At 42.1% G+C, this 25,174-nt stretch overlaps 1 protein-coding gene across 1 annotated transcript in view; it reads left to right on the top strand.

Moving 5' to 3' along the window:
- TNKS (tankyrase) overlaps positions 1–25,174 on the top strand; it is a 172,371-nt gene that overhangs the window by 60,995 nt on the left and 86,202 nt on the right. Inside the window, exons 4-5 of the mRNA XM_033061301.2 lie at positions 18,661–18,697; positions 19,556–19,631. Of these exons, the coding sequence (XP_032917192.1) occupies positions 18,661–18,697; positions 19,556–19,631 (113 nt within the window). The remainder of the gene's footprint in view (positions 1–18,660; positions 18,698–19,555; positions 19,632–25,174) is intronic.

Genomic DNA, 25,174 nt, shown 5'->3' with positions numbered 1-25,174 from the left:
ATGTCATGGTCTGTATCCTCCTGTGCTCTGCAAATTTGTTTTTGCTTGCTTTTTCAGAATACAGCGTTGCACTTACTTGTTTTATGTTTGTTTTGTATAATGACAAGAACATTTTGGCCTAAATTCAAAATTCAGTTTGTTCTTTCAGTCTGGGCAGGCAGACAGTTCTGTCTTTACACAAGTAGCAAACTCATGGCAACTTTCATCTGACTGCCACCTTCAACAAAATCATTACCTTTTGCTCTGTGTGTGTGTCTGACACAGCCAACCCAGGTGATACAAAAGACTGACAGGGCTGCCAGTTGTTCTCAGGAATAAACCTAATAGACTTGCTAGAGGAGCTTGTCACTATTTAAAAATTAAAACTCCTATAATGCATATCAGTACCTTTGAATACCTTTCAGATCCTCACATCTACCACTGTCAACCCTAAAATAGCCACTTCTCATGACAAATGACTGATTCTGTGCAGAATCCCTTCATTTTCTGTCTACTTTTACTTTCAAGAAGGTAACGTGGTAGGGGGCTTAAGTAACAAAAACCAAACATGTGATGTCATGGATCATCAGATCCAGAGAAATAGGGCTATTAATTTCTAGAAGGCTTTTGAATAGATTCATGTAGGGAGCTGGACTCAATAAAATACGCACCTTGCCTTTACAATCTCTGTTCCTACAAACTGGAAAAGGAAGGCAGAGCTTTGAGAAACTTTCTTTTGAATAACTGATAACTGAGAATCTGTTTTTTTCTTTTTCTTAAGAAAATCCAGCCTTTACTAATACTTTTATAAGTAATTTTGGATGATCATATTACTCTTGCTACTTCATTATATTAATAATTACTACTCTAAGAGACTACTTAGAGGATCATGCACCATGATTTCTGTAGCTAAATACTCTTTTGCAGTCACTGACTTGCCCAAAGTCATAAGGCAGTTTGCCTGATCTTCTGCTTTGGGCTTCCCTGGAGTGGTAGGCTCTCAGTACTCTGCTCAGGAGTGAGGCAGGGTATAGGCTGTAGGCTGTGCTGGCATCATGACTTACATCCACTGTTAAACTCGGCAGTCAAGAGGTCACTTCAATGTATGGTCAGTCTGAATTAACCTTTAGGACAGACTCCCTGCTGTGGCCAGGCTATTGCAGGAATGAATGCAGGAAGTCTACATTTCAGCTACCTTTGCCTGCAAGGTAAATCTCACACGTTAAAGGCAATTTTGTGCTGAATTGAGCAGATGCTGACTGCTGCCAGTTTGCAGAACCATCCAAAGAAACCTGGGTGTCCATTTTGCTGTTGTAAACAAGCTTAGGTTTTTGTTCTTAAGCAAGTTCTTGTTAAAATGTGGACAACACAGAGCTGTGTGAAGCGACATTATTTTCTCAGTAGTATACTGTTTCATATGGCTCTGCTGGTTAGTCTCTTGTCATCTATTGCCCTGCAAGTGAAAGAGTAATGCTATCTGGCAAAACAGACAAAACATACAGTAATTTCACGATTATAAGCCGCACCTGATTATAAACCGCACGTCCAGGTGTTGGCAACTGTCTTGGGTTACAATACAGAGTGTGATAAAAGGTATCTATTCTATCACCATCTGTTGAGGATGGGGACAGTGATCCTTATTGCCGCAGGAGATATTCTGCTAATGGGCCATCCATTAAAACCAGGTGGGGCATTGTTCTTTATCTTTTCACAACCCATCCTTCCTACAGGGAGTCATTTTCTGCTAATGGCCCACTGAGTCCCACTGTGTGACTGGTAAAATTATACTTCATCCCATTGGAAGTTGCTCCAGCCAGGGGGAAGAGCCCAACATTTCTTACCAAGATAAAAACAGAGGTTCTGGGACACTAAGGTAGCCCTTTTCTCCACTGGACTCCAGAGGAAAACCGGATTTCTCCACATCACCACTGGACCTCTGGAGAGAAACTGCACCTTCTACAGGAGCAGTGCTTGAACTGAATCGCAGTTGTCACTACAAGAGGACTTGAACCACCATTTAATGAGACTGCTACCAGCACCCTGCCTGATGGGTTGTCAGGTTGTACTCTGACTTTGTCAGGGTTTGGAGTTTGTTTCTTTGTAGTACTGTATTTCTATTTTAATTTCCCTAGAAAAGGACTGTTATTCCTAATTCCCGCATCCTTGCCTGAAAGCCCCTTGATTTTAAAATTATAATAATTTGGAGGGAGGGGGTTTACATTCTCCATTTCAAAGAGAAGCTCCTGCCTTTCTCAGCAGACACCTGTCCTCCAAACTAAAACAGCAACTTTTTGTTCTTTGTCCATATATAAGCTGCACCTGATTATAAGCTGCGCTTCGGGTTCGGACCAAAATTTTAGTCAAAATGGGGTGGTTTATAATCGTGAAATTACTGTAACCTTTCCTTTGAAAGGAGATGTGCAAATTCGATTTACAGTAATTTCACGCTTATAAGGCGCGCCCTTTTGACTAAAATTTTGGTCTGAACCCTGAAGCGTGCGTTATAACCTGGACCCCCTTATATATGGACAAAGCTTGGAAATTTGACAACCTGGAAGTGCGAACCCGCCCAGAGCGGGAGCAGGACCGGGGCCACCTGGCCCCGGCAGCAGCCTCGAGTGGGGCTGAGCCTACCCGGCCCCGAGCTGAGCCAGTAAACCCCACAGTCGCGCGATTCTGTTACTAATTCATTACTTCGTTGTTTGCAGATCCTCACTGCAAAAAAAAAGTGTGCCATATACACCTGTGCACCTTATATATGAACAAAGTTCGGAAATTTGCCGACACCTGGAAATGCACCTTATAATCTGGTGCACCTTATACTCATAAAATTACTGGTTTTTGTATCAGTCTTAGCTAAAAATCTTTTGTGAGCAACCTTTTCAGTAAAGTAAGGCAATTTTTTTCGTATATACACTAGAAAAACATACAGTAATTTCAAGCATATAAGGCGCACCCTTTTGACTAAAATTTTCGTCAGAACCCCGAAGTGCGCCTTATAGTCCGGTATGCATTATATATGAACAAAATTCGGAAATTTTCCAACCCGGAAGTGCAAACCCTCAGCAGCCCTGAGCTGAGCAGAGCCCACACAACAATGGCATCGAGGCAGCTCTGGGCCAGAGCGAGCCCAGCGGCATCGGGGCAGCACCGGGCCAGGGCTGCGCTGGCACGGGGTGAGCCCAGTGGCATCAGCGCTGCAGCGGCGCGGGGTGGGGAAAGCTCGGCGGTGGCAGCCCAGGCGGGAGGGGAAAGCTGGCGACATCGGGGCAGTGCCAACGCGGGGTGAGCCCGCTGGCGTCGGGGCTGCGCCGGCATCGGGACTGCGCCAGCACGGGTGAAAAGCCCTGGGGTGGTGCGGGGTTCCCGGTGCAGCACGGGGCACCTAGAGCGCCAGGGGAGTGCGGGGCTCCCAGAGCTACACGGAGCTACTAGAGCGCAGGGGCAGCACGGGGAGGGAGAAAGCGGGCTGCCGCAGAAGCCACGAGCTGCGGCCACCCCGAGCCAACCCAGAAGTGCGAGCCGCGGCCGCCTCAAGCCGCGCCTCACCAGCTGGGGGTGAGCGGGAATGCCGAGGCCCATACACGGGGATGATGCTTAGGGCTGCGTTTAAAGGCTATGCTGCTCTGTGAAAAATGTAATTCGTTACTTTGTTACGCACGGCACGGATCTTCGTGGCAAAAAAAAAGTGCGCCTTATAGTCCGGTGTACCTTGTATAATGTCCAATGTTGTGAAATTTGCTGAATCCCGGAGGTGCACCTTATAATCAATCCAGTGCACCTTATGGTCGTGAAATTACTGTAATTGATTACAAAATTAGAGGAATGGAAAGAGCAAAACCCCAAACCAGCATTGTATGTAAGTATAAGATTAAATATATTTGTCTAAGAATGGAGAGAATAACATTTCTGTATTTGCATTACTGTTTTTCCCCACAAATCTAAAAGATAAGTATTTTAAGTGATGCCTTTTCAAATGGTGCATTATCCTCAGGGAGCTAGATGAGAACTGATCAGTGTTGTAGAAATTGTTGATCTGATTTTCCAGTAAATCTTCCTTTTATGGATCTTCTCTTGAAATCATGTTGCACTATGGAGGGAAACCTATTCTGTCTCACTGTCAATGCAAACGTAGCTCCATCTACAGAATCTGCCTGCTTTGTTTGCCTGACTACTGCAAGATTGTAGGTGAGTGTTTTTCTCCTGAACATCTAGCAGATCAGAAGAAGAATAGTTTATGATTTGTGTGCATTGTGGCTTCTTACTGTATGTGGCTGTAATTTCTGTATAGGTTATTGTGTCTTTGCTAAGGCTGGGAGCAGCATCATGGAGAAGGTAAGAAAAAGGGGAAGGAAAAGAGCAATGTGACTATTGAGACCCTTCTTAGCTGCTGGCTAGGAATCCCCTTACCTAAAATCTGAAATTATCATACTTCAAAGTGTTGTTTGAGTTGATGAAGGGTACCGCTGAGGAAAATTTTCATGTGAACCGCTATCTGTATGCTCAAGAATTATGTGGGCTTCCATATCTAAGCATAACCTTCTATTTGGACCAAAATGGTAACTGTAAAAACTGTCTGACAAAAACCAGAGGCAGACTGACATCTTGCACTCTTGGACTCCTAGAGAGCCCACTGCCAAGGATCAGGGCTACTGGTGTGACTGTTGAATGGAAAAAGAGAATCCAGAAAGTTTTTGTACTCCCTCTCTTTGAATATTTCCTTGTTTGTTCCTTTCCTTGTGTCCTTTGTCTTAATCCAAAACCATTTTGATTGCAGTAAAGGGTGTTCTGGCTAGAACAGTTTTATTTGCACAGTGTGATCCAGCAAGAGCTGTCCTTTGGGTGTTTGTTCTTCCTCCCTGCAGTTTTTGTTGCGCTGCTGTCTGAAGACAGACCCAGTTCTCTTATAACCCGTCTTTGCTCTGCTAAGGGATACTCAGAGGATGGCAAAAAGGAGAGTCAGCATCAGGAAGCAAGTTCTGTCAGTAATGAGCTCACAATTTCCTGCATCAGTAACTGGGCTTTTATAGAAATGGATAAGCAGGAATCCTAAACTGGTGTTGGGGAAGGTCGAGTGTGATTTCTCCTTGATGGTTTGTACTCTCAGGAAGGAGTGGTAATACTGAAATTAACTCATGCTGAACTAACACATCTAGGACATTGTGTTAACTCTTGCATGATCTTTCCTTTTAGGTTAAATGGAAATTTAAAATACTACTTTTTTGAAAGATAACAATGCACTGTGTCTTAGAATAACTTTGAAATAAAGCCATTGGAAAAATAGATTGGTTTAGGAGCTGCTGGTAATCACATTACCTAATAAGAGGATCACTTAAATATATTTTCTTTAGTATTTTTAAGATCATTAATGTTTGTGATGAATGAGTGTCTTGGGGTGACTTTATGATGCTTGTGTCCCCAAATTGTCTGTTGGTGTTGAATATTGAATTCTGCAACTTTTAAACTGCTTCCAAGAGTGAAGTGAAGAGGGAAGAGGTGCAGAGTTGTTATCATTGCTCCCCCGCATTCTTCACACAGACTGTGTTGTCCACACTAGATGGCGGGGGAGAACTTCTTTTTGCTTTTACTTAGTTTTTTCTGGCTAGCTGAGGCAAAAAGAGTCCCCTGGACTGTGTTCTTTTCCCCTTTTTCTTGGAACTGCTTGAGCCTGCTCTGGACTGAAAACCCAGGAGGAGCACCGGGAGCTCACACCTGTGGCCCACCAGGCCTGGTTTGGGCCGTGGCATTTCCCAGTGCCGGAGGACTGAGAACAGACTGAGTGAGCCGGGCTGCACTCACAAAATCACTTCCGAATTTGTCATCTCTTCAGAGCAGTGAGAGGTTTTGCTCTTTGGTATTGTTCAATTTTGTTCTGGGTAGTGCTTTGTCAGTTAAATAAACAGTTTTTTTTCTACTTCTCTCTAAGGAAATATTTTTTCCCTGAACTAATTGAGGGCCCCCATTTGGAGGTTTCCTCCCAAATTTGCCCTGAACCAGGACAGTGAGAAGTGTAGGAATACTTTTTGACCAATTATATTTTGAATTATTTGAGATAAGCAGAGTCTTTAAATCTAGTGAGGATTCTGAAAGTGAGTGAGAAAGCAGTATTATTTCCTACTTCATGCAGAACACAATAAAACTTTTACTACAGGCTTACACAGAAACCTGCAGTGTTGTCATGTTGAGGAGAGATGCAGTTTATATATTTCCTTTCTGTCCAGCAACAGAGGGAGCACTTGTTTTGGAAGATGTTTTATTTATGGATATACCTGTGACAGTAGAGTTCTTGTACTTAGTTTTCCAGTGGCAATAGAATGTGGATGGTGTATCAACAGTTTCCATTTGGCCAGGACTGGTGACTGGTGTCCACAGTATCCTTGAATAGGGTATGTCTTGAACAGACAGCCCTGTACTGCATCTGATGAAACTTGCTGGGCATGATGAAGGAATGTTCTCCTTAAAATGACAGCAGTCTGGTATGGTAAACGAAAGCTCTTATTAATTAATGAGTTAGTGTCTCTCTGCTTCTTTCGGACTTCTTTTTTCCTGTGGTGCTATTTAGTTTCTAGTCTTCATAATGAACTATATTGTCATTTAGGGCAATAAATTATTCTTTTGACATAATCATGTATGTAATCCTGATACCTCTGAGGAGCAGCTAAGAAATTTAGATTTGTATAATTTGAAGTAAAGGATACTGAGAGATGTGCTCACTGCTCTCTTAAGTTTCCTGAGGAGAGGAGGTGTACAGGGAGGTGCTGAGCTCTTCTCCTGGAATTTAATGACAGGAGGCATAGGAATGGTTCAAAGATGTGCCAAGGTGCAAGGTTTTAGACTGCGTGTTAGCATTTCTTTGCTGAGAGGATGGTCATACACTGGAACGGGTTTCTACAAGACATGGTCAATGCCCCAAGCCTATCAATGCATAAGATTACAGTAAATTCACGAATACAAGCCGCACTGACTATAAACCGCATCTCTGGGTGTTGGCAAATATTTCGGTTTTTGTCCATAGATAAGCCGCACACGAATATAAGCCACTTTGTCGTTCGCAGCGAGGACCCGCATGCAATTAGTAACAGAACCGCGGGAGGGCGGGGTTTACTGGCTGAGCTAAGGCTGTGCAGGCTCGGCCCGCTAGGGGCCGCTGACGAGGCCAGGTGGTCCAGCACGGTGCTGCCGCTCGGGGCCGGCTGCCGCTGCCCCTGGGCTCGGTCACCCCGGGTCGGCGCTGCCCTGCGGTGGCAGGCAGGGACGGAGCTTCCCCTGCTCCTACGGCAGCGGCGGCGGGCGGGGAGGGAGCTTTCCCGCGCCCGTGGCGCCGGCGGCGGGCAGGGACGGAGTTTCCCCGCTCCTGCCGCGGCGGCGGCGGGCGGGGACAAAGCACCCCGTCGGCTCCCCGAGCCGCAGCAATGGCTGCGCGGGGCTCCCGTCGGCTCCCCGGGCCACAGCAATGGCTTGCGCGGGGCTCCTGTCGGCTCCCCGGGCCACAGCAATGGCTGCGCGGGGCTCCTGTCGACTCCCCGAGCCGCAGCAATGGCGGCGCGCGCTTCCCCCCCCTCCCCGGGCCGCAGCAATGGCAGCGCGGGGCTCCCGTCGGCTCCCTGAGCCGCAACAATGGCGGCGCGCGCTTCCCCCCCCTCCCCGGGCCGCAGCAATGGCGGCGCGCGCTTCCCCCCCCCTCCCCGGGCCGCAGCAATGGCGGCGCGCGCTTCCCCCCCCTCCCCGAGCCGCAGCAATGGTGGTGCGGGCTTCCCCCCCCCTCCCCGGGCCGCGGTAGGGGCGGCCCGGGTCCCCCCTCTCCTCCCCGGGCCGTGGCAATGGCGGTGCCGGGCCCCCCCCGTCTCTCCCCTGGGCTGTGGCAGAGGAGGAAAGAGAGCTCTCCCGCCTCTCTCCCCGCCCCCCGTGCTGCCTACAGGGAGCCAGGCTCCACCCGCGGTGCAACAAAGTAGCGATTTGTAACAATCGCAAAATGCCGACTTTGCAGCTGCTCGGCTCAGCACTCTGGCAGGCACTTCTGAGGTTGTATTAGCCGCTCCTGATTATTAGCCGCATTTCCGGTTTAGGAGCAAAATCTTAGTCAAATTGGTGCGGCTTGTATTCGTGAAATTACTGTATTTGGATAATGCTCTTAACCATGAGCTTTAGCTTTTGGTCAACCCTGAAGTGGTCACAGTTGAACTGCAAGAGCACTGTAGGTCCCTTCAAACTGAAATAGTTTGTTCTATTATGCATTTAACCAGTAAAGCATTTAAAGCAATGAGGTTGCTATAAGGGACTTAAAATGACAGAACTCGATTTGTGTGTAGTATTTAATTTTTCTTTCATTGCTGCTTAATAATGTAAACCTTCTCAGACCTCCAGGACATTGGCAGTAGATACCGTTATTGCTGTATTTCTGTCTTGTGGTGTGTTATTCCAACAGGAATAGCAGAAAGTGCCTGAGTGTAAATAGAAAATTAATTTTTTCCCCTGCTGGTGTTTTAATAGTTATTTTTTAGTGAGGATAGCAGTTTGCAGATGTAGATTTCAATCATTTTCTGTAAACTGCAGCTTTCTTTCATCTTAGAATATGCTGTTAAGGCACAGAGCTGCGCTTTGCCTGAGTGAATATGCAAAGACCCTGCCATAGCTCAGATCAGGAGAAGTTTGAGTTGAGTTACTGTGACTGAGCACTGCTACTGCAAATGTCTTTAGAAAAGGTGTTAAAAGATAACTTTTAAAAATGAGACAAAACAAATGGAACAGTTGTATTTAAGTAAATAATATCTGTATCATCAAATCTAACGGGGGTGATAAGGGAGGGGAAGAATGTTCCAAGTTAAACAGCTGCTAATTACTCTAGAATGCCAGCACTAGTCTTTCCTATCAATCCACATATCCTGTTTCCAATCAGGGCATTGTCTCCTTTCTTCTCTTGATTTGTGTGAAACTTTCCCTTTTTTTCCAGCTGTCTTTTGACTCTTAGCTAGCAAATAAAAGTCCATGAGAAGGGAAAATTTGCCCACAACAGGAAGGCAAATGGTTTACATTTGTGGAGTTATTTTGTTACTGTCTTTTTGTTGCTCAAAAATATTTAAGCTGAATTGCTGACAGATCAGTTTTGTGTTTGGTGTGACAAAATGGTTCATTATAACAAAATCTATTACCTCTGTTTTGTTATTCTTTTATTAAGGACTTCCTTGCTTAAGTGTTGCATAAATATATGTTGGCTGTTTCATTGCTGTGTGTTTGACAGGTTTCCCCCATTTCCTTTAGTTATAAAGGAGTTCTTCCATTCTGCTCACCACTCTGAGGCCCAGCAGGCAAAGGAAATGTTTTGTATTTTAGTCTAGGAGCTAGAGGAGTAATTCAACTGGATTTGAGTTCCTTCCAGGATGTGTGCTACAGGGCGAGGATGGCAACACGTGTGCAATTTTTATGAGGTGGCAGCCTGTGTTTTCTCAAGTTTGTAAAGTAAGTTTAGATACACAGGGCAGCTTCAGATGTACAGAGGAAGGATTGTACTGTTCAGTAAAAAAATACTTTGGCACATAATATACAATTTGTTTCTTGTTAATTTTCTAGCAAACATTTAAAACCTCCACTGCTTTAAATCTGTACAATTTATTACTACAAAATCTGTTGTGTTTGCTATAGCTAAGAGTATATAAATTTTTTTTGGTAAAATAAATGCTTCAAGTTTAATGCAGCTATGAATTTTCAGACACACTGCCCCCAGCTTGCAAGTATGTTTTATCTACAATGGAAAAATTGGAGAGACTGCAAAATTTGGTCTGCCTGTATTTACTCTGAAGTTCTTTCCAGAGAAAGATGACATGATGAAGCATAATTTTGGAGCTTGCCTTTATACAGTATGACTTTCCTGAGGGTTACATTTTTATATTTTTTTGCTAGTTTTTTCCATGCTTTATGTCAGTTAGGACAAGTATTTATATGGTTTCTTTTTAGAGAATATTTTGAGGAATTGAGTGATTTATTTGTTTGTGGATATTGTTTGGAAAGATAGGGTATGAAGCTGGCTTTTGAAAAAGATACAGTTTTGAAAAGAGCAGCTTGACTGTCTGTCCACCTCTACTGTACTCACATCTTTGACAAAGAGTTTCTTAGTCCACTGTCTTCCCCCGGAAAGTTTTCCTAGAAATCCTGGAGAGAAAATGCATATGCAAGCATTTTATAGAAATGAAAGTAATTGTGGCTGAAAAATGGAACAATTTATTAGTTATTAATATTGAACGTGGCCAAAGTAGTGGGAGTTACAGAGGATGATTTTTTTTGCTGATAGCAGGAATAAATATAAGAAATGAAGGGGAGAGCCATGGCAATGTTGCTTTTGCTGTAGGCATGAAGGAGTGGGTAGTGGGGAAGGCTTTGGAAAAAAACCTGTAATTTCTTTTCCTTATGCAATTTCACAAAAGATGTCATAAGTATTGAACTTTGGTGAAAAGATGAACCTCAACCACTTCAATTTTTCCATCACACCAGTGTATTTTGAATTGCTGAAGGTTTGGGTTTTCTTCCTAGTCACTTGATGTGATATTCTGCAATCTTTTTAACTTTTTCAATCTCAGTCTGAAAACATGACAGATGAGAGTGATGGTGTCTTCAAGGTAAGTACAGCATTCTAAAATAGTACAGTTGTAGTGAAAATACTCATTTTTTCACACTAAGAATAAAAAAATGGATGTGTACGTGGTGTTTATATGAGTAACATGCACTGAAACTACTTGTGTAGGTCCACTAAAGAGAACAGATTCTAGAATGTTTGACAGATTTATTTTTTCAGAAGAAATTATATTGTATCATATGGTAGCATTGTTGAAAGTAAAATGATTTATATAGATTACCACATAATGGGTGGCTGTAGGGTTTTTTCGGGTTTGACTTCATCTTTATATCTACAGTAATTTCATGATTACAAGCCGCACCGATTATAAGCCATACTTCCGGGGTGTCAGCAACGTTTTGTTTTTCCTTCATAAATAAGTCACACCAGATTGTAAGCCGCACTTTCATTCGCAGTGAGGAACCGTGTGCAACTTTCACAAAGTTGCCAAATAGTAACAGAATCGTGGGATCACGGAGTTTACTGGCTTGGCCCTACTGGGGGCAGCCGCCAGGGAGCGGCCCCAGCCCCGCTTGCTGCTACCGCCGGGAGGCAGGGGAGTGGCGTGCCTGGCCAGTACTACCAGGAAGAGGGAGTGGGGCGTGCCTGGCTGCTGCTGCTGGGAGGAGGGAGAGGAGCGTCCCTGACTGCTACCGCCGGGAGGAGGAAGAGGGGCGTCCCTGGCTGCTGCCACCAGGAGGAGGGAGAGGAACTTGCCCTACCACTGCCGCTTGGAGAAGGGAGAGGGGTGTGCCCGGCTGGTGCCACCGGGAGGAGGGAGAGTGGCGTCCCTGACTGCTGCCGCCGGGAGGAGGGAGAGGGGCGTCCCTGACTGCTGCCGCTGGGAGGAAGGAGAGGGGCGTCCCTGACTGCTGCCACCAGGAGGAGGGAGAGGGGCGTGCCTGGCTGGTGCCGCTGCTGCCCCCCCCGGGGCCGGCAGCACTGCCACTGTGCCGCCACTGCCCCACTGCCTGGGACCGGGTGGGCTCTGCCTTGCCTCAGGGCTGCTGCTGGCTTGGACTTCCTGGTTGGGAAATTTCCAAAATTTGTTCGTATATAAGCTGCTGCTGAATGTAAGCCGCACTTCCGGTTTGGGAGCAAAATTTTAGTCAAAATGGTTCAGTTTATAATTGTGAAATTACTGTAATGATTTAAGCGTTAAAATACTTGAATCGTCTGACAAAGGGACTTTTTACATCTTTCTGCTACCATATAGGAAATCTGGTAGCATTGTTTTAACAAATATATCAGCACCACTGAAAAAAGGGGTTCTGAAGAAACAGAATTGTTATATGTCAAATGTGAACTCAATAGTGCTATAACTGCATGTGCACTGAAGACCTATTTTGATTGATATACCACCTAATCCTTCTCAGTGACCAAACCCCTAGTGTGCAATGTGTGTAATTTATGCCTTGATATGAAGCCAGCATTTGGTAACTGAAGTGTCTTGTATATGCTTATGTAATAGATGTGCTTTGAACTGATGCCTTAATCAACAAGAATCGCTTCTGTCAGTGAAGACCCTGGCAGAGATTTTGCCAATCTGCACTGTATAAAGCTGCAGTTGTTTTGACACAGTGCTTTCTACCACGCCTTAGAAGAAGCTGTTTTCTTTAGAACAGTAAATCAGGAATGCAGAGCATTTGAGCTCTGTCCACTTAACTGAAAGATATTCCAGGTAGGATGCTGCTAACTCAGTGGTTTGGTAGAGTTGTGGCCAAAACCAAATGATGTTTACTTATTTCTTTAACTTCCACACCCCTCTTAAAGCACATCCCTGAAAGACTTCTCTATTAGATCAGTCATTTTCAGTTTTTAAATTTCAGTTACAAATGTCTAATTTGAGTCCACATACAGAGTGCCTGACTCATCTCACAGAAGAGGCAGAGTTAAGGCACCAAATCTTTCCTCCTTGGTAACATTGCTCCTTGCTGGAACTTGTTCTTAAAGGCATTATCTTCTGAGTTGCCTTTCTGTCACTTGAATATACTAGAGTTGCTTTGGTGTTTTTCATCCATGACAAGAGCTTGCTGAGTTCCTGGTTGAGCCTATTAGACAGCTTATAAAATCAGTTCATTTACTTGTGAGAAACTGCTGAGCAGAGAAGTGTAAGAGACATAAAGAAATTAACCTTAAACAAATGGGAAGTAAACTGTAATAGAATTATTAATACAACCTGAAATTGTTTTTTGCTCCTCTTTATTCTCATGTGTTTCTCAGAGTACTTAGTTATAAATGCCTTTTCCCAAACAATATTATTTCAACATATCTTGGTTTATTGTTGAGGGTTTTTTTTGGGCAGTTATTCGCACAACCGTGTGCTATTTGGATGGTTATAAACCTTCTTGCTCCGATTTAACTCCATGTTTTAGTTTCACCTGCTGGTTTACATATAATAAATGCTAAATGGGGAAGAATAAATTGATGAGTATTTTAATGGTATGACTGGACCCTTCCAAAAGCAACCATGTTGAAAATAAAACTTGAGTTTCCTAAAAAAAATTTAAAATTTAATAGACCTCCAAACCCAAAAAAATCATCACCTCCCAATAACTCTAGCTGTCTGTCAGAAGCACAGAAAGCTTTGTGCTCTGATTATAACTTGAATATTTGTTTAAATACTTAAATACTTAAATATTACTCCAGAGACCTCAGAGGATTAAAAAAGACGGTGTATGTGGATGTGTATCATTGATCACTCATAGGTCTGTGTTAATCCTGGAGCATCAGGTAAAAGGTGATTTTAATTTACTTCTGTGGAGTTTATTTATTTGCTAAACTCTGAATTGCTTTCTTTGTTGTAATGGCAGTCCAAATGTAGAGTTTCCATTCCCCTCCCACTTGTTGCAGCACTATCCTTGTTCAAGGTGTTCATTCTCAGGGACCTGCTTAGGTCCCTGGCCATGGGCTGAGCTACACAAAGCAACAAATCTGAAAAAACAAGTTCTCAACCCTCTCAAATGCATCAGGACTCTGTTGTTTTCCCAACAGCCTCATGCTTTCCTATGCTATCTGAATATGGTTGGAATGGCACCAGAAACACTTGTACATGAGGAAAAATGGGAGATTTTGAGACCTACTGTCTCTACTACTCTGGCGGAGAGCCAATGTCCTCTGTGTTGCTGGGTAATCATGAATACTTGTTAGGAGAAAAAAAATGTCTGGATTGTTCACAAAGATCTTTTCAGTCTTCTTGTGGGATGTATATTTTGAAGAATGGAAGTTCAGGTTTTCAGGGCAGGCAACCAGTAACAAGCGTTAGGTTTGCACATGGTCAAAAGTCAAATGTAGAGCTGCCATGTTTTCTAATGGAGCAAGATTTCACCCCGACTTCCAGTGCTGCTAGACCTGAGCTGCCAAGAGAGGACAGGAGGTCCTGAGGAGATTAGCTGAGATTACCATGAAATTAAGGTGTTGAGTCAGTGGGACCAAGCCTCACACAGGCTGCCCAGGTGGAGTCTCCATCCTTGGAGAGATGTAAAAACCACCTGGACAGGGTGTTATAGGTAACCCTGCTTGAGTAGAAGGATTGGATGTGAGACCTCCAGAGGTCCCTTCAATCTCAAACATTATGTGATTCTGTGATACTCATGAATTTTCCCTCCCCAGCCTGTGGCCATGGTTGCACGTTCATCAGGCTCATGTTCTTTTGTCACATGTCAGAAGCAGGGTATCATTGGCTAGCATGAAAATTTTCACTGTTTTTAAGTATTCAGGGGATTTAAATTTGTAATTGTGATTCCATATGATGTACAATGGAAAAAACTCTAGTTTTTCAGTTTGGTTGAGAATATGTTAATCAATTTTTTCCTATTATATGTTGTCATTGGATAATAATGCCTTGGTTTAATTTGTGTGACATTATTTTTTTAGGAAATTGTCTTCACTGTGGAAAGCTGACGTGATATTATGGTAAAGCAAAACCTGTCCAACTTGAAATTTTAAGTCTGGCTGGTTTCTGTATTAACTGTTGTGTATGGAGGGATAGGAAAGGAATTCCCCTTGATTTTGAGTGTAGATGCATTGAAAAAGCACTATTGATTTATGCCATGCATTCAGATAGGCTTTTCAGCTTTCAGTATTCAGTTGAAATTTCAAGACTTAGGAGAGAGTGAAATAGAGTTGTCTGTAAAGATAAATTAATTATGTTATTTTTTCCCTGCTTCTAGCTACTGATCTCAACTGCCAGGTGCAAGCAACCACTGATGTCTGATAGATAATATGCGTTTACTGCTAATCAGCTACTGCAGAATGCAGCTAGGGTCTGACACAACAGTGACAGCATAGCAGCAGCTGATCAGAAGTCTTGTAGGTAGCTGGTTTTCTCCTGGGAGGGGAACAAAAGTAAAGCTAGTTAGTTGCCTGATGGTAGGTGTAATCTGAGACACTGATTATCTGTGGTTAACAGTGGTGAATTTCTAGTTCCAGCATAAATGAAGCAGCGGTGGTGTGATCTGGAGCTGGGATCAAGTAGAGAACTTCATTTAAAGAATACTGAGCAAACTGTAGACAATGAACTTGATCAGATGCAGTGAATACCACTGAAGTGTTTCTGCTTACCTACCAGCTTTTGTCTGATGAGATAGGAACAGAGACACTGCTTTGATGTGGTGATCTCTGCTCCCCATTTCACACCTTGTCTTTGCCTTAAGAAATTCCCAGGCTAGCTGTCTCTGGGCTACTCGGCATGCAGATGCCCTTTTGCAAAACCGTGGATTCTAACATGCCCAAATCTCTTTAAGAGGTGTTATTAGCTTAAAGTCAGTTTGACATTCTTTGAACAGAAGTATTATGAGAGGTTGATGGCCTATATTCCTGTACTGCTTAGAACTTAAAGTTCATCTCTGCCCATGCACGCATGGTTTGTTTTCAAATGCTTGCAAATGAATATTTTATTAGGTAGCTGTGGCCAATTGCTGCAGGATGGCCTTTGATAAGCTGCATAGCCAAAGCAACTTTAGCTGTGTTGGCAGAGCCCTCTGGTGGAAGCACAGTCTGTGCCAGCGGCAGTCGGTCATGTGGCCGGTGCCACCCGCTTCTCCCAAATGCCAGCAACCAGACCCCTCTCGTCTTTGTGGTATTTCACCAGCTGGCTGCTTGTGGCTGCTTGAGTGGCCACGGTGTTCTCTTCATCCCACAGTGCCTGTGGAGCTCACTTGACTTTTTTTTTGTTTTGTTTTTTTTTGTTTTGTTTGTTTTTTTTTTAACAAACCTGGTGGTATGCTGTAAGTGCTTATATGATTTTAGGTTTTGATTTGCAAAATACAGTGGCTCTTTGAGAGTAATAAAGTTAACCAGTTACAAGATAATATTTTCCTAATCCTCATCAGGAGATTAGGAGGAATTTCAAGAATTGCATGTATGAATTCCAACCCTGTCTGCAAATACTTTTTTTTAAAAGGACGGCTTAGTAAAACTAACTGATCTTGATTTACCAAAATATGAGTATTGGTCTAATATCGATACTCAACTGTGACGGACAAAAGACTCTAACAATTTAAAGCTAGAAAGTGTATGTTTTATTCAGTGCTGGGCAGCAGCGTGGGGTAGCTCCCTAATATGCACTGCAAAATTACAAGTGGTCACAGAGTCTATTGACAAAAGGTTTAAACAAATACATATTCATAATACTAACCCCTCTCATCCCCTACTTCTTATGGTAATTAGCTTGAATAGCTATTAAACATGTGTGGTTGGCTTTTTGAATTAAGTCGGGGGTCGTTTTTGTGGGGAGGGGGTCTTAGAAGGAGGAAGTAAGGTGAGTCTTCCTCCCCCTGATCTTTCTATTAATGACAAAACAAATGGCGTTTGGGGCAACTCCAGTTTTGCAAAGAATGAGTTAACCATCCAGGGGAGCATTTATAAATCAAGAGCCACAGCTTTCCTTTTTCATTGGTCAGTAATGCTTCTGCTAATGAAAGTATTAGAGGAAACAGCCTTTGTGTGATAAAATACCAACTTACTGAGCACAAAGGAAAAATGTTGTTACACTTCTCTAACCTAGTATGTTCAAAAGCCTGATTAGGACTACTAGATGCATTGCCAAACCAGAATATGCAAAGAGGTATTTTAATCTGGTCTCTAAGTGTAGATATGCAGCCAATAACTCTACTGTGGGAAATCCAGCTGTTTGAGATTGTTGCACAAACAATCCAGTAGAAATAAAGAGTTTTTTTTCTTCCTCACATGCTGGCCAGAGCTTTTCACTTACCATTGATTTGAACACTCATAACTATACCCAGTATTTTATCTTCATTAAAATAAAAAAGAAGGTAACATGTATCATGGCTTAGAGAAGGCTGTTGCTTTTGGTGGATAGGGCCCCCTTTCTGATGAAGCCGGAGAGTGGTATCATAGCATGTCAAAGGCAGTCATGTTTCTGTGTCATTTCATTTGTCTCATGATGTTCCTTAACATAGACATAAATTCTTTCAAAAGCTGGATTAACCTTCCTGGCCTGTATTTAAAAGAACCAGCGTCACCTTTGCTATGAACTTACCTGCTCTGTTGCTGGGGTTCAGCAACACAGAACAACTCTGTTATGAGACCCATCATGTGAGTGGTATGATGGAAGTCCTTGCTGCAGGTTGTTGTGAATTCCCAAAGCTGAATATCATTCAGAAAGGAATTAAACACAGCTGTGAAAGGAAAAATCACCAGAATGGCGAGATGTTGATACTGCTTTGGAAAATTCCCCGTTTACATCCAAGGGAATGGGCAGGAAGTGCATGGCTGTGTGTAGTCACCTTCCTCCTCCTTACCCTTGTGTGAAGGTAGGATGCTGAATTAAAGGGGACTCCTTAAGGAGAGGGCTGGTTTTCCTGTGGTTCTTGTCACCCTCTGCTGTTAGCTGGAGGAGCCATAGTGGGAGGGAGCCGTGGTAGGTGGATGAGGACTCCGACCCACCTCCTGCATGTTACAGCTGTTCTTTAAGGGATGTTTTCAGATGATCCTTCCATCTTACCTGCCATTCTGTCTGGCATTTTCCATGGCCCAGTGTCTTTCCCCACCTTTAATCAGAGTTTCACTGGAGGCTTATTACAATTAGACATAGGAGGCAGCACAAAGGGTTGTTTTTTGTTTTTTTTCTTTCATGACAACTCCTTCTTCCTCTTTTTCTTATACCATTGTGGTTAGAGGTTTTAATTCTCTGGCAGATGGTATATAGTAGGTTTTTCAAACCCTCTGCATTTTGAGTCTAGGATACGCTCTGTTCTGTGACTGCATAAAGCTGCTAAAAAGCTATTTTGCTAATTTCTGAATTGAAATTCTATTCCATTTGTATTGCACAATGTCATCATGATTCAGCTTTATAGAATTCTTACTTCCATAGATGATCTTGTTCCATGCTCTTTTAAAAATACTAACATGCAGTTTTAATCCTGTGCTGCAGCAACCCTTGTGAGTTGTCTGTTTTAACTCTTTCGAATGTAAATGTTGCTTTAATATTAGTTATGGTTATCTCTAATCTCAGAGTCTCCTAGCAAAATCTGTTGCAGAGTTCATACTCTTTTGTCTGTGCTTTTTATTTCAGACATGTATATTGTTGGAAAGTGCCTGATGATATAATACCTGGATTTTTTTTAATAATCCCTGCTCTTCTAAAGAACTTAGTGAAGTGTCATATTACCGTTTAAATAGGCAGGTGAGAACCTTGTAGATCAGTAATTTGTACCTTTTCAAAAACCACACTGCCTTGCTTTGTCTTGGAATTTATTATGCTTCCCAAGTATAATGTGACATACTGAATAGGACAGGGGGTGGGGACATTGTCTTTAGCTGACATGCTGTTATCAGCGGGACTGTGTTTCTGGACACAAGATTTTGCCGTCATTGGTTGTCCGAAGAAAGGCTTTCCATCAGAGGATTGGACAAGAAGATGCGTCAATTTGCTACCCGTCTCCAAGGTACTGGTGATGCTGCCTCCACAAGCTGGATAACGTCACAGCTCCATCACCCAGCGGGGTGTGGGCTTTCTTCTCCTCTGTTTTAATTCTGTATTTTCTTCCTACTGCATTTCTTAATCTGTCTTCTGCCAAATGCTAACAGCATGATATTTTGCAATCATTTAGGTGAATACAAGAAGGACGAACTCCTGGAAGCTGCTAGGTGAGTGCTGCTTAGAATATAAAACATATTTTGGGGGTGGAAGCAGGCGAGGAGAAGGGGTTTTTAAAATATCACTGTTTTGTCATTGCCTTTCCATGAAATTCTGCAAGCAAACCTCTTAATCAGTGTAAATTTCTTCAGACTTTAGTCTGGTAAAAATATAAAAGCCTGTTTATGTAATTGAAATCCCCTACTATGGTGATTATAAGGTTAATATTGAGTTTTTGCTTTAAGCTGCTTAAATCCTCTTTATTGTTGTGTGACTGTCCTTTTTAGGGGCAATTTAAATACTGGAATCTTTCTTTTCTTTGACTTTTTACTGCTACCATCGGATGTATTTTGAAAATAGGTATTATCAGAACAGGGCATAAGGAAGCCTATACAAAAGGTGTAAAGTTCAATTGTATATTGCAAAGGTGCTGTCCATCCTTCCTTCTGACTGCACAAGACCATTTTATATAGACTGTTAACCTTTCTAAAAATATTTCTGGATATTGGTATATAGTTGTTTCAAATGTTATTTGCCATATGCTATGAAAATAGGTTAAATTCAGAAAATTTATTTTGAGAAATGGCTTTTGGAGGATCTGTAAAATAAGCAAAAGGAAATATGAGGTTAAGGACAGAAATCGAGGTGTTTTTGTATGATCTTTTGCAACACATTTAACTGCAAATCTAGTATTCTTTTCTGTATTTACACTTGGTTTTGAAACGTTCAGAAGATTCTTTAGCCATCCAACATTTCCCTGCCACAGTACAAATTTCAATATACTATACTTTGCAAAATACTTGCTAAGAAGATGACTATCAAAGACCTCTGCCCTTTTTCTACCCTTTCTATAATCTTCTTATTTACAGGAGTGGTAATGAAGAAAAGCTGATGGCATTATTGACTCCTTTAAATGTGAACTGCCATGCAAGTGATGGGCGTAAGGTAAGTTAATACCTGCTTTATATTTCAATTATTTAAGAAAGGCAAATTTTAGTATACTGGTAAGCATAGATGTATAAACCAAGAGAATGTATGTGGAGGGAAAACATGTGATGCCTTTTCACCATAAAGTTAAATGCTGTTATACTTGACACTGGCAGATTAAGTCGGCAGACATGGGTTTTGTGTGTGTCTTTCAAATGTCAAACCCTGGTATACGTGTAAAAGAAACTTTAGGATCTTTTGTAAGAAAAACAAAAGGTACTGTTGCGGATGCACAAAATAGTTTATGGAATAAAGTTATTATTTGTATTTAAACATTGTCTAGGTGAGGTGCTTGATATTCAGCTTAGCTCTTAATATATTACCACGTAGACTGGCACTATTTGGCTCTATTTAACACCTTCTGCATTTTCTTAAATTTGACATTATTGTTGTGACTTTCTCTGGCAGAGATGTTTGAGTTAAATTAAGAATTAGGCTGAAACTGAAGGAGAGAAGAGCATATGGAGTGAGAAGTAGATCCTATGATTTTTGATGTTTTAGGCTTTGAGATTATAGTCTGTCTAGACTGTTGACTTACAACTGTTTGGGTTTTTTTTTTTTGTTTGATTTGTTGGTTTGTTTGTTTGGTATTTTTAAGTGTGTATCAGAATGTTTTTAATATGCATCTGTTAAAATCTTTCACTTGTAACAGTACACCTCATTTTTGGAGAGAAAAGCATGGAAGTGTTTTCTTTTATAGCTTTATTTTAATTTTTGATGGAGTGTATTGGAGCATAGTATAAACCTCTGCCCATCCTGGACCTGTTGTGGAACAACCCAGTTCCACTGAAATCACTAAATATAGGCCAATTTACACTTACTTTTGATTAAAATGTATGTTGTTACTGAATATAAAAAATACAGCTCAATTGTACAAAAATTCCTGGTTTTTATACACATTTTAAAATGTTTCTCAGTTGTAATGTCTACCATACATACTAAGTGATGGAAAATCCAGCCGATTTTCTGCTTATCTACATTTATCACTGATTGAAAGTTGATACATTTTCCAAGTTTTGAAAACAATTGATTTTATGAACTGAGGACAGGCAATTGAACAAGGGCTTTATTTAATTTAGCAGTGTTGGAACTGATGAAACACTCCCCACATTTTAAGATTAAACATATTGCCCATATTTCTTGAATTTTCTTTTCTCTTTTTAAGACTCTGCTGTTCAAGTAAAAGTGTATTTAGGTATTAATAGTGTTGTAATTAAATGGGGTGGTGTGCAGCAGTTCATTACTGAATAATTGAACCCCCATCACTGTTGATCTAAGGCCAAATGCAGAGTTATGATTTCTGTCAGCAGGGCAAGGAATGAGCCCTTGCAGATGTTTTCTTGAGCATTTATTACTCCAAAGTAAAAATAACATTTAAAAACCCCATAATTTTAAAATTCATATTGAGGTAGCAGAAAGTATTTATGTATTATTGAAGCCTCTGAGTTAATGAGAAAATTTATGCCCAAAGCTTGGGAGACATATTACAGTTAAAACTCCTGTGTGTGGACACTTTGAAAATATGTTTGGTTGGTTGGTTGTTAGTAAGTTCACTGTTTTTTGAAACTCCTTTTAAGATGCCTTGCCATTGATATATTAATTGGCTTTTTTAAAATGATGTCTACCAGATTTATTTTTTCTACCACCACATATTTACACGCTGTAGAAGGTTTACTAATGCTTTGTAGTAAGTGTGCTATGTAATGTTACGTACTGTAATTTCACGATTATAAGCCACACCTTATTGTAAGCTACACTTCCAGGTGTCGGCAATGTTTCGTTGTTTGTCCATATATAAGCCGCACTTTCGTTCACAGTGAGGATCCGCGTGCAACTTTCACAAAGTTGCCAATTAGTAACAGAATCGCGGGGTTTACTGGCTTGGCTCAGGGCCAGGCGGGCTCCAGCTCGGTGTGGGGCTGCTCTGGGCTCGCACTTCCGGGTTGGCAAATTTCTGAACTTTGTTCATAAATTGGCCGCTCCGGAGCATAAGCCACACTTCTGGGTTCGGACCAAAGTTTTAGTCAAAATGGTGCGGCTTATAATCGTGAAATTACTGTATTTCATTTGTAAAACAAAGCTTACAGGTCCTGTACTAGTGCAAGATCACTTGGGGTTTGATCATTTTAAACTGTGCTGCAAATTAAGTGAGCTTGTAAACGGAAGTCTCAGCTGGTGTAGCTGCCTCTTTTTGTTCTGTGGTGATTTACACTAGCTGAGAATTTGTCCATTTTGGAAGTTGCTTTTTTGCATTCCTTGGTGCTTTTAGTAATTATTTTTGTGGATCTTCTGAACATTCAAGCTTCAAACTCAGTGTAAGGCCACAGATTTAATGTAGCTATCAGGGCCAGGAATGCAGATTTTGCGGATTGTCCCAAAATTCTCAGCATCATGCTTACTCTGCAGTACAGCTGTACCCACAAACTCTTTCTTCAGTCTGTGCATTCCTTGATTTTCTGAGATGTCCAGCTCTAGTCTAGTGATAAGGGAATACTTGTCTGTGTGGGTGAAGAAATTGAGTTCCAGTACTGAATGGGTGATTATTTTTTCTGTATTAGCAGATTGTGATATTTTTTTTCCCATACTTTGGGGTGTAACTGTATGCAGTTTACTTTTTTCCCACTGGGGATTTTTCTGTGTCCCATGCATACTAACATCTGGGGTACTGGATTTTTCAAACACCACATGTACTGTGAAATTGTGTTTTATAGAATGGGTAAAAGGGGTGGAAAACTCTGACAGTCTCTTGGTGGTTTGAAACAAGCTAAGGTTGGAAATAAAAAATATTTATTGCATTGTGGGTGCTACTTGTAGTCTTTTTGAAAAGTTGACAGCCAGAGTCTTGATTCCTGCTGCACAGGATTCCATGATTCTAAAACACATCTGGTGCTGATAACCATTGCTCCATCTGTTTATTTAACATAGAGGTCAAGGCAAATAGAAATGAAAACTGAACTTCCTTCTTCCCCTAAGTCACAGTTTAGATAGATTATGGTTGTTGTAGAAATGTTCGCATTACTGAAGCTTCTGAGTTGTTGTCTGAAGAGAAAATACAGTAATTCCATGATTATAAGCCACACCGTTTTGACTAAAATTTTGGTCCCAACCCAGAAGTGCGGCTTGTAATCAGGAGGGGCCAATATATGGATGAAATTCTGAGATCTGCCCTTACCTTTTACCGCGCTGGTCCTGTCCTGAGCAAAAATGGGTTGAAATCCATGATCTTCCGTTGTTCAGATGATAAACCAATCAGAGAACAGCTTCTTGCCTGCCTGTGGATGATGGTGTTACTGGGGGGGGCGGGGGGTGTTAGCGGACTGAGTTACCTCGAAATGGCTACAGAAAGGAGATTAGCTTACAATGCAGAGTTTAAATTGAAAGCAATTGACTATGCAAAAGAGCATGGGAATAGATCTGCAGCTAGAGAATTCAGCATTAATGAATCCATGGTACGCAGATGGAGAAAGCAGGAAGATGAACTCCGTCTTACAAGAAAGACAAAGAAGAGTTTCCGCGTCAGAAAAGCATGGTGGCCAGGGCTGGAAGACAGACTTGACCACTGGATCTCTGAGCAAAGGGCAGCTGGCCAAAGCTTATCAACTGTGGCCATTCGGATACAAGCCAAAGCGATTGCAAATGAATTGCATATTGAAGAATTTAAAGCAGGACCCTCATGAAATGACGGCAACTCTCTATCTGTACAAGGACAACGGTTTCTCAGCAGTTGCCGCCAGACTACGAGGAAAAGTTAGCCACCTTCTGGGGTTACTGCAAAAGCAAGATCTCTGAAAAAAATATACAGCCACATAGCATAATCAACATGGACGAAGTCCCCCTGACATTCGATATGCTGTGGACGTGAACCGTGGAGAGAACCAGAATGTCGATGGTACCAATCTGCACCACAGGGAACGAAAAGACATCGTTTACAGTCGTCCTCGGTGTTTTGTCAAATGGGCGGAAATTACACCCACTGGTAATCTTTAAAAGAAAAACATTACCTAAAGACAAATTTCCAAAGGGAATAGTTGTTGCAGTGAATCCAAAAGGCTGGATGGATGAACACATCATGAGGACTTGGCTAACGGAAGTTTATGCTCGCAGATCGGATGGCTTCTTTCATCCGTTGCCGGGACTGCTGATTTTTGATTCCATGCGTGCCCACAAAACCGAAAGCGTGAAAACCATGGTGAAAAAGATGAACTCAGAACTTGCTGTAATACTGGGTGGTTTGACCAAAATAGTGCAACCACTGGACATAAGCATTATTTGTTCCTTCAAGGTGAAACTGTGACTTCTGTGGGAAAACTGGATGGTGGAAGGAGAGCACTCCTTCACGAACACGGGGAGGCTGCGCCGGGCAAGTTATGCTACTGTGTGCCAGTGGATACTGGATGCCTGGAGTAAAGTATCCACCACAACTATCATCCGAGGGTTTGTGAGGGCCGACATCATTCCTGGACTGACCAGTGACGAGGTCGAGAGTACCGAAACTGATGACTCTGACGGCGAAGATATGGGCGATACGGGTTCGGGTTTGCTGGGTGCCCCCGTAGCCCAACTGCTGATTTTCAATATGGAGGACGAAGAGTTTGAAGGTTTCATGGAAGATGAAGCCGCTGATGAAGAGGCTGATGAATGAAAAATGAAGTTGTTTAAAAGTTTGATCAAAGTGTGTGATATTTGTCTGCATCTTTTTTGGTGTTTTCAGTCTTGCGCGGCCACGCAACTGGCTGCCCTTTTGCAGCTGAGCAGCTGGCTGCCCACGCAGCTGAGTGGCTGCCTGGCTCAGTGGCTGTTTAAAGGTAACATGGATCCGTTGGAAATGCTTACAAAATGACCACACTATTGTTCATATTTTTTTTCTGCTTGTAAATAAAGCTTGCAGGGTATACTGCTGCAGCTATTGTCTGTATCTTTTTTCACTTGGAAATAATGTTTCCAAGGTCAGCACCTGCCAGTAAACCCTGCGATCCTGCAATTCTGTTACTAATTGGCAACTTTGTGAAAGTTCACTGCGAACGAAAGTGCAGCTTATAATCCGGTGCGGCTCATATATGGGTGAAGAACGAAACATTGCCGACACCTGGAAGAGCGGCTTACAATCAGGTGCGGCTTATAATCGTGAAATGGCTGTACATTCTGTGTGGCTACTCTTGCCATTATTTTCTGGAGGGAAAAACAAAGAACAATTCTATATTCTATCAGCTAAAGCATTTCTGCATACCAAGGATCATGGTACCTTTTTTTAGGTTTTGATGACCAAAGAAAATCAACAATAATATCTCAGAAACTATGATTTCGTTGTGCTAGGTAATGAATGATTTTTGTGTAAGTACTGGCTTATGTGCCTATTGAGTAAATATGAGTGCACAAATAATGAGTTGTGAAGTGCAGAGCTATGTGATACTGTGTAAGCAAATGAGTATTACACAAGGGTAAATTTCACAAAACCTGTTTTTTTAAAACTATCTTATTTACAGTAATTTCATGATTGTAAG

The sequence above is a fragment of the Catharus ustulatus genome, chromosome 5 (genome assembly GCF_009819885.2).
Source record: "Catharus ustulatus isolate bCatUst1 chromosome 5, bCatUst1.pri.v2, whole genome shotgun sequence".
Taxonomy (NCBI): domain Eukaryota; kingdom Metazoa; phylum Chordata; class Aves; order Passeriformes; family Turdidae; genus Catharus; species Catharus ustulatus.
The sequence above is the reverse complement of the archived record's forward strand: the minus strand, read 5'-3'. Positions and strand labels throughout refer to the sequence as shown.